This window comes from Callorhinus ursinus, unplaced genomic scaffold, assembly GCF_003265705.2.
Source record: "Callorhinus ursinus isolate GAN/ISIS: 27379988/994484 unplaced genomic scaffold, GSC_fseal_2.0 scaffold35, whole genome shotgun sequence".
NCBI classification, from domain to species: domain Eukaryota; kingdom Metazoa; phylum Chordata; class Mammalia; order Carnivora; family Otariidae; genus Callorhinus; species Callorhinus ursinus.
In genome coordinates this window covers 5,112,286-5,122,019 of record NW_027397097.1, presented here as the reverse complement: position 1 = coordinate 5,122,019, position 9,734 = coordinate 5,112,286, and the positions used below count along the sequence as shown (strand labels likewise).

General features: G+C 38.1%; 1 protein-coding gene across 4 annotated transcripts in view; it reads right to left on the bottom strand.

Moving 5' to 3' along the window:
• UVRAG (UV radiation resistance associated) overlaps window positions 1-9,734 on the bottom strand; it is a 334,168-nt gene that overhangs the window by 278,774 nt on the left and 45,660 nt on the right. For 3 of the 4 annotated variants that reach the window (XM_025894184.2, XM_073879729.1, XM_073879730.1), the window contains exon 3: window positions 7,641-7,675. The exons of the other annotated variant lie outside the window; for it this stretch is intronic. In XM_025894184.2, the coding sequence (XP_025749969.1) occupies window positions 7,641-7,675 (35 nt within the window). The remainder of the gene's footprint in view (window positions 1-7,640; window positions 7,676-9,734) is intronic. 4 annotated transcript variants of the gene reach the window in all.

The following is a 9,734-nucleotide window of genomic DNA, read 5'->3' as shown; positions in this document are numbered from 1 at the left end:
GGGGCATAGATATTTACAATTGTTAGATCTTCTTGTTGGATAGACCCTTTAAGTAGGATATAGTGTCCTTCCTCATCTCTTATTACAGTCTTTGTTTTAAAATCTAGTTTGTCTGATATAAGGATTGCCACCCCAGCTTTCTTTTGGTGTCCATTAGCATGGTAAATGGTTTTCCACCCCCTCACTTTCAATCTGGGGGTGTCTTTGCGTCTAAAATGAGTCTCTTGCAGACAGCATATTGATGGGTCTTGTTTTTTAATCCAATCTGATAGCCTGTGTCTTTTGATTGGGGCATTGAGCCCATTTACATTCAGGGTAACTATTGAAAGGTATGAATTTAGTGCCATTGTATTACCTGTAAGGTGACTGTTAACTGTCTGTTGTCTGTGTTCGTTTCTGCTCTTTGCTGCTTTTAGGTTCTCTCTTTGCTTAGAGGACCCCTCTCAATATTTCTTGGAGGGCTGGTTTCGTGTTTGCAAATTCCTTTAGTTTTTGTTTGTTCTGGAAGCTTTTTATCTCTCCTTCTATTTTCAATGATAGCCTAGCTGGATATAGTATTCTTGGCTGCATATTTTTCTCGTTTAGTGCTCTGAAGATATCTTGCCAGTCCTTTCTGGCCTGCCACGTCTCTGTGGATAGGTCTGTTGCCAATCTAATGTTTCTACCATTGTAGGTTACATATCTCTTCTCCCGAGCTGCTTTCAGGATTTTCTCTTTGTCTCTGAGACTCGTAAGTTTTACTATTAGATGTCGGGGTGTTGACCTATTTTTATTGATTTTGAGAGGGGTTCTCTGTGCCTCCTGGATTTTAATGCCTGTTTCCTTCCTCACATTAGGGAAGTTTTCTGCTATAATTTGCTCCAATATACCTTCTGCCCCCCTCTCTCTCTCTTCTTCTTCTTCTGGGATCCCAATTATTCTAATGTTGTTTCGTCTTATCGTATCACTTATCTCTCGAATTCTGCCCTCGTGATCCTGTAGTTGTTTCTCTCTCTTTTTCTCAGCCTCTTTATTTTCCATCATTTGGTCTTCTATATCGCTGATTCTCTCTTCTGCCTCATTTATCCTAGCAGTTAGTGCCCCCATTTTGGATTGCACCTCATCAATAGCCTTTTTGATTTCGATTTGGTTAGATTTTAGTTCTTTTATTTCTCCAGAAAGGGTTTCTCTAATAACTTCCACGCTTTTTTCAAGCCCAGCTAGTATCTTTAAAGTCATGATTCTGAACTCTAGGTCCGACATCATACTAATGTCTGTATTGAGTAGGTCCCTGAAGCCAGAGACCTTTAAAGATGAATTGTACACTGACAACTAATTGTTCTATGTTAAATATATCTCAGAAGAAACCATGACTCTGATTTGTAACTTGGAGACACATCTCCACCATCTAGCCTGTCAAAGGTGGATTATTCAATTACTCAATGCAATAGGCATTTATTGGACTTCTCTGGGTGAAGCACTGTGGTAGGGACATTAGAAAATAGAAAAATGAAGGGCGCCTGGGTGGCTCAGTCGTTAAACGTCTCCTTCAGCTCAGGTCATGATCCCAGGGTCCTGGGATTGAGCCCCGCATCGGGCTCCCTGCTCTGCAGGAAGTCTGCTTCTCCCTCTCCCACTCACCCTGCTTGTGTTCCCTCTCATACTGTTTCTCTCTGTCAAATAAATAAATTCTTAAAAAAAAAAAGAAAAATGAGTATTTTTAGTGTCTTTGTCTACCCCTAATTTTTTTTAAAGAATTTATTTATTTATTTATTTGAGAGAGCGAGAATGAGAGACGGAGAGAGAGCAGTGAGAGGGGGGAGGGTCAGAGGGAGAAGCAGACTCCCTGCTGAGCAGGAAGCCCGATGCGGGACTTGATCCTGGGACTCCAGGATCATGACCTGAGCTGAAGACAGTCACTTAACCAAATGAGCCACCCAGGCGCCCATGTCTACCCCCAATTTTGTGTGACCTGTAACTATATCCCTGCCCAAATCTCTCTCCTGCTGGCCAGCCTTTGACCATCATCTCCTATCTCTCCAGGTCATTTCCATTGCTGCCCTGACCCTCAATTCCTCTGTCCCCACCCCAGCCAGACTAGCTTCTTAGCCAGTTCTTAAAGACTCCTGTCTTTGTACTTTCCTGCTTCCTGGCCTGCAACAGTCTTCCCCCACACAGGTACATAGCTTGCTCCCTCACTTCTTTCAGGTGTCTGTTCAAATGATTTCATCTATGTGACATTTTGTCTATGTGACTACCATAGAAAACCAGCAACCAGCCCTGCCAGATACTTTTTATTCTGCTTTATTTTACCCCATTATTTTCATTACCATGTAACATAGTCCAACTTATCATTAATTCTAACATGCACTTTCCTTCACATTGTAAGATGAATTTTAATTTTAGAAATGTTAAGATCAATAAGGTTCTACTATTTTTGACCGCCAGGTGGCAGTCACCAGGTATCACCTGCACAACTTTAAAAATAGCTGTTCTTAAACTCTTAAATTAGGCACGCTGAAGTTAGGCATGATGTCCGCCCTACCTGTGCTGAGTTTAATTGCCATTTAAAATATCTCTCTGGGTTTAAATTGAAACAAACAAACAAACAAAAACCCTGTATATAATACCTACCAAATTTTTAAATTCAAAAGGTTAAAAAAGCAGCAAGTGATTACAACAATGTGGAGTAACCCAGTACTCTCAAAGACTGCTGGCTAGAGTGTAAATGAAACAAGAATTTGGAAAAGCTATTTGGCAATATATACTAAAGTGGATCATATGAATATTCCCTGCAGGTCCACTCCTAGATACGTATCATATTAACAGAAATGTACACATAGGTTCAACCAACAGATATACACCAGAATGTTCACGGCAGCACTACTCATATTAGCTCAAAAACTAGAAACTAACCAAATGCCCATCAACAGAAGAAGGGATAAATTCTGGTACATTCACACAATGCAATATTATAGACTAAACAAACTACAAATATACCCACAATATGAATGACTCTTAAATACACAGTTGAGACTCTTTCAATATAAAGTGCAAGTCAGACACAAAGGAGTCCATACTGTATGATTTCATTTCTGTAAAGCTTAAAAGTAGGTAAAATTAGGGGCACCTGGGTGGCTCAGTCGTTAAGGGACTGCCTTCGGCTCAGGTCATGATCCCAGGGTCCTGGGATCGAGCCCCGCATCGGGCTCCCTGCTCTGCGGGAGGCCTGCTTCTCCCTCTCCCACTCCCCCTGCTTGTGTTCCTGCTCTCGCTGTCTCTCTCTCTGTCGAATAAATAAATAAAATCTTTAAAAAAAAAAAAAGTAGGTAAAATTAATTTATGATGTTAAGTCAGGACAGTAGCAGTAACTGAAGTAGGCATGAGGGGCCTTCTCGGTCACTAAAAATACTCTCTTTCTTGACCTGGATGCTGGTTATACCAGTATATTCAATTTCAGAAAATTCATCAAGTTGTATATTTAAGAACTGTAAACCCTTCTTTATGTATGTTAAACTTTAATAAAAAGTATTAAGTTTTTGTGTGGGCAAAAAGGCACAGATATAAAGCAACAAAACATGAATTTGGTATTAGAGAAGCAAATATTTGTCAATGAAGAGAAAACCTCAACCATCCTTTTCTATAAGACTAAATGAAATTCCCACAGATTGATAAAGTGTACTTATATTTTGTTACTGAGATACAAAAGAGTCCCATCACAGGTCAAGCAATATACCTCCCCTAAAGGAAGGAAAGACTGCTAAATAAATTCCTTGGAATGGGTAAAAGAAATTTCAAAGTAACAAGAGGCTAGGAAGAGCGAATCACAACTCATTCAGGACTATTACGAAGGCCCTGTGTTTCAATTTAATTAGAAATGTTTATTTTTCTTGGTGAACATAAATTAATGGTGAATCTTAGAAATAACTTGGCTTAGGCTATTTTTTCTTACTTGTTTGCCAAATACAAGCCATGCACAATGGCTACGGAGGTTATAAAGATGAAGCATACAGGTCCCTGCCTTTATAAGGTTATCATATATATTAAAGAAGCTAAGACAACCGTACGAACAGTTATTATCCTGCTTTAGGACGGTACAAGTGGTATAAGTAAAAAGTTCTTTGTTTTTTGTTTTTTAAAGATTTTTATTTACTTAGAGAGAGAGAGAGTAGGGGCAGGGCATAGGCAGAGAGAGAGAGAGAATCTCAAGCAGACTCCACACTGAGTACAAAGCCCCAGACAGGGCTCGATCCCCTGACCTGAGCTGAAATCAAGAGCCAGTCCCTTAACCAACTGAGCCACCCAGGCACCCAAAAAGTTTTGTTTTTTCAAAGCACACAAAAAGGGAAACCTCTTCCTGCTAATGTTACAGATTGTAAGAAAGCTCTTCAGAAGCATCCAGAACCATGCTGTCCAATACAATATCCATTAGCCACTGGTGGCTATTTAAATTAAAATTAAATAAAAGTAAAACTTTAGGTCTCCAGTATTACTTCACCACGTTCTAAGTGCTCAGCAGCCACATGTGGGCAGTGGCGGACGTACCAGGCAGAGCAGAGAACTCTGGCAGCATGCAGCACTCATCTGCAGGACCCAAGAGTTAGAAAGATGCAAGGGATAGGCACATATGGACAATTCAATCTTTGGACGAAAACATTCTTTTTAACCTTGTGTCCATTTTCCATGTTTCCTTTGACATCATAATGGCAAAAGCAGCCACTGTGGTCTGGGGATCAAGCTAAAAATATAAAGCTAGAGAAAAGAGATGAAGTCTTGAAGTTATAGGAGTAAAAAAAGAATACAAGCTCACCAGAGTCCAACTTAGTTCACCAGAGTGAAAATTTACCCAAAGCTTCAGCTAAAAATAAATGAAGCATTACGTTGCCTCATCTTTAATAGCTAATTGAGGATTGGGGGTTCAGGATATAACTTACAAGTCAGTCAATAATCATATTTATGGAGGAATCCATTCATTAAGAAACACTTGCTGAGCACCTTCTATGTGCCAAGCACAAATGGCAACCAGGAGGAATAAGAGCATTTAAATCACTAACTCTATTCAGCAAATATCACAACAGCTTAAGAATCACCAACTCCTAAGCAGGGAAAAAAAACAACAAATTTTGCTCATCCATGGTTCTTCAGAAACAGCAAGAAGGGAGGTAATAATGTGCGATCTCCAGCATATTCTCTGAAGGCTATTGACTCCTGTGGTATTCAATGCCCATTAATCTGAACCAGTCACAATGATTTAGCAAAAAACAAAAAAGGAAGAGTCCTTTCCAAAACAAAAGAAAAAATGAACGGTAGTTTATCAAACCTATATTAAGCTATAAAAGAAAGAAAAGAATCCTTGCCAGAAAGATCATAATCTCAAAGAATATCCTTAAAAGGAAACATAAATCAACATTTATTCAACAACTCCCAAGAAGTACACTGGGAGCTAGAGGGACATAAAGATATTCAAGTAATCTCCTGACCTCCAAAAGCTGTCATCTACTTTGGGAGAGGAAACCGTTCATGAACAATCACAATGGACACAAACGCTCCAAGAGGGATCCCCAGGAAACAACTGCAGGACAAACTGTAACCTGAAAGGACCTTCGAAGTCTTCTGTCCAAATCTCTCCCTTGTCTGATATCCATTCTACAATATTTTTTTTTAAAGATTTTATTTGTTTATTTGAGAGAGAGAATGAGAGATAGAGAGCACGAGAGGGAAGAGGGTCAGAGGGAGAAGCTGACCCCCCTGCTGAGCAGGGAGCCCGATGCGGGACTCGATCCCGGGACTCCAGGATCATGACCCGAGCTGAAGGCAGTCGCTTAACCAACTGAGCCACCCAGGCGCCCTCTACAATATTTTTATAAAACATTTATTCAACCTAAGTACACCAGGGATGAAGATATCAAAACCTCACAGACATTTCAGAAGCAACAGAAGACAGGAGCCAAAAAGAGTTGAAAAGTTAACATTCAAAGAGATGGTGTTTAGAAATAGGAACTTGAAAGTCAAGTGAATAGCAAGTAAATACAATACAATAAGGTAGGACAATACACTAAAGTAGAACTATTAGCACAGGGTCCACTATGACACAAATCCAGAGAAAAAGCAATGGGATGGTGTAAAACCATTCCCAACTAGACTTTTGACTATCAAAAGGGGGGTAGAATAAATCAAGGTGAAATTCTATTCTATCTTCCCCTGCAAGCACCCACTCTTCCCCAGCTCTCCGTGGTCTGCAGGACACTTCTATTTTCACCTGAGCCAGGGGAGGAAGAGAAACTAATATTGACTCATTGGCTACTATGTGTCAGGTATGGTGCTAGTCATTTAATATATGTAGAACAAGAGCTGTAACTGGTGATTGGAGCTCCTCAGAAACAGGCTCAAGGAAACTGTCTGGCCTAGGATCCAAACTTATTATTCTATTTTAGAGACATTTAGAAGGCAGCTTGATAAAGAGGAAAGAGTAGGAGAGACCTGAAGACAGAGGTCTGAACTTTGGATCTGGCCCTATAGTTATGTGACTACAAAAGTTGTTGGGCCTCTCTGGATGTCAGTTCCTTAAGACCTACCTCATCTCCTTACACGTTGTTCTAAGGATCAAAATGGAACACATATGTAAAAGGATTCTGTAAACATCACTGATATCCATTTATTCATCTAACAAGTATTTACTGAGTATCTATACTATTCTAGACTCTAGGCAAGGTCCCTGCTTTCATGGAACTTAAGTTCTAGTAGGTGGGAGACAGGTAATCAACACAAACAAATGAGTGAACAAGAGTTTCCAAGAGTGATGAATGCTCTAAAGAAAATAAAACAGGTGACGTAAAAAAAGAGTGACCAGGAGAAAGGGAACCACTTTCAATGGAATAGTCACAGAAGACCTAACCAAAGTTCTGTAACTGAGACCTCAGAGACATCTTCTCTGGGGAAACGAAGAGCTGGGAAAACAAGTGTTCTAGACATAAGAAAGAAGACAGGCTCGGCATGTTTGAAGCACTAAAAAAATGAGGTAGGCCTGGAGCACAATGAGTAAGGAAAAGTACTAAGAAATGAGGTTGAAAAAGTGGACAGAGGCCAAATCCAGTATAGTCTTGACCACTAAAAGTATATAATTCCCATAAAGTCCTTTTTTATCAACATGGCCCAATAAACTGAGCCATTTATGCAAATATCTCATGTGTACATTATCAAAAGTAGGACACTTCCAACTTTCTACCTTAGCAATGCCACCACTAAAAAATAAGTGGGAGGATCCTATGCAATGCCGCTAGACATATAATTCTTAAGAACCTTATCTAAACAAAGTCATCATTTATGTTTGGTAAATCAAATAGAAAAAAAAAACCCTGTGAATAAAACTAACAGAATTACAGAATATGAATAGAAAAAAAACACTGAGGTTTTTAACAGAGGAAATATCAGTTCATTCAGCAAATATTTATCAAGCACCTGCTATGTGCCAGGCATGTTCTAAGCATGAGAGATACATCAATGAATAAATCAATGAAAATTTAAGCAATAACTAAACAGAAGATTTAACTGCAGAAGTATCATAATAAATACCAGAACTGAACTTGAACTTATGTCTCAGCATTTTCTGAAACAGGAGTTATGGACCTTAGTCAAGTGTACCTGCCAGAAAGCAAACTTACCAAGGAATTCTTAATCACTTCACTTCTATAAAATTCTGGAAAAGAAGAAAAAAAACAATAAGTGATATGAAAGAAAAAAAGCTCATTAACTTTTTTTTTTAAGATTTTATTTATTTGAGAGCGACAGCAAGAGAGGGAACACAAGCAGCGGGAGTGGAAGAGGGAGAAGCAGGCTTCCCGCTGAGCAGGGAGCCCGATGTGGGTCTCGATCCCAGGACCCTGGAATCATGACCTGAGTTGAAGGCAGATGCTTAACAACTGAGCCACCCAGGCACCCCTAAGCTCATTAACTCTTAATCCTGTAAATTGTTTAATATATGTTCCAGTATAATATTTAAAACATTTTCAAGGGATCTATTTTCTCTGTATCTTTATCTGCAAAAAAAAATTAAAATTAAAATAAATAAAAGGGTCTTAAAGGAAAAATCTTAATAAAGAAAGGTCAAAACCTGTTAAAATTTAATTTAGTAAATTTTACCCCAGATTCAAATTTGAGCCCTTAAAAATTTAGACTTTCTTCTCTCCTTACTGCCACTCTACAAAAACTGATTTTATATGCTCTGTTTTTCTCAAACATCTTTAATGATTATCCACTGTAGATAATCCACTGTGGAATGGACACTGATCTAGCAACCACATAACCTAAGTTCTAGTTCTACTGTCATTAGCATTCTGTCTCTTTCATTTCCTTGGGCCCACTTTTCATTAGACAACTTAAAGAATTAGACTAAGTAAGCAAAGGTCCTCTGTAAGCATTAAAATTTCAAGATTCTATAGACCTTCATGTATATTGTAAATGTTACAAACCTAAACACATAATCAAAAGAGAGAGGCAGACAAACACTGCCTCTGCTGACCCTGCTGAAGTCACCATCATGATGCTCTGTCTCTGCAGAGTCTACACGGACCCTTGTATCCTTGTGTTGCTATAAGACAAATTTCCCAGGTGTGATGCATGGACCACTGGTACTTGACATGATGTTAAGTGATACATGGATACACTTTATTTTCTTCTTATATATTTAAATTTACGTCTCATATATTCCTCAACCCCTAATTGTAAGCTCTGAAAAGACAGAAGCATTTGTTTTATCCAACTGCTGCGTCCTCAGCACGTAAAACCATTCCTGGCACAGAATAGACACTCAATAAATACTTTTTAATTGAATGAACTATTTTACTTAGACATAAGTTTAAAAGTAATGAATTTAAGGGGTGCCTAGGTGGCTTAGTCAGTTGAGCATTAGACTTTTAATTTCAGCTCAGGTCATGATCTCAGGGTCATGAGATCAAGCCCCAAGTTGGGCTCTGTGCTCAGCAGGGAGTCTGCTTGAGATTCTTTCCCTCTGCCCCTCCCCTTGCACGCACACGTGCACACATGCACAGTTTCTCTCTCAAATAAATAAATCTTTAAAAAATTTTAAAAATAATGAACTTAAAAATATATATTAAGTATGTAATGGTATAGATGAAACTCAAATATAGTAAACCATATCAAAGTCTACTAACAACTGAAGCTAAAAAATAGTCAGGCAATAAATGAAAAGTAGGCCTAAACATCAAACTCTTATGGGAAAGCTCCTTAGGTTAAAGCACTTCTTGATACTATCTATATTACTCTGTTTGTCTTTCCTAAAAAAAAAAAAAAAAAAAAAAAAAAAGATATGGATAATTATTTTGTGGAGAGATAGTCGCTATGTATTAAGTTAAAAAAAGGTTCTAAGAATTTACAACAGGATCCAAATTTTTCTAATTATGTTAATAATGTTTAGGTGATAAAGTGATAGGAGTAGGCTACTAACTTTTATTTTCTACTTGGCAGTTTCCTATTTTTCTATTTTGAACAATTATTTCAAATAAAAAAAGGGATAATTCTAATTGTTTTTAAAAGGACCCTCTGGTGAACATTTAGGTTACTGGTAATTTTTAGATATTTCAAGTAATGTTATAAATAAACAATCATTTAGAGATATATATCCTAGGCACTTGGATCTATAAGATAAATATTTAGAAGTAAAATGCAAGATAAAAGGAAAAATACAGTTTGAATTTGGTAGATACCGCCATATTGTTCTATAAAAGTGTTGTATCAAT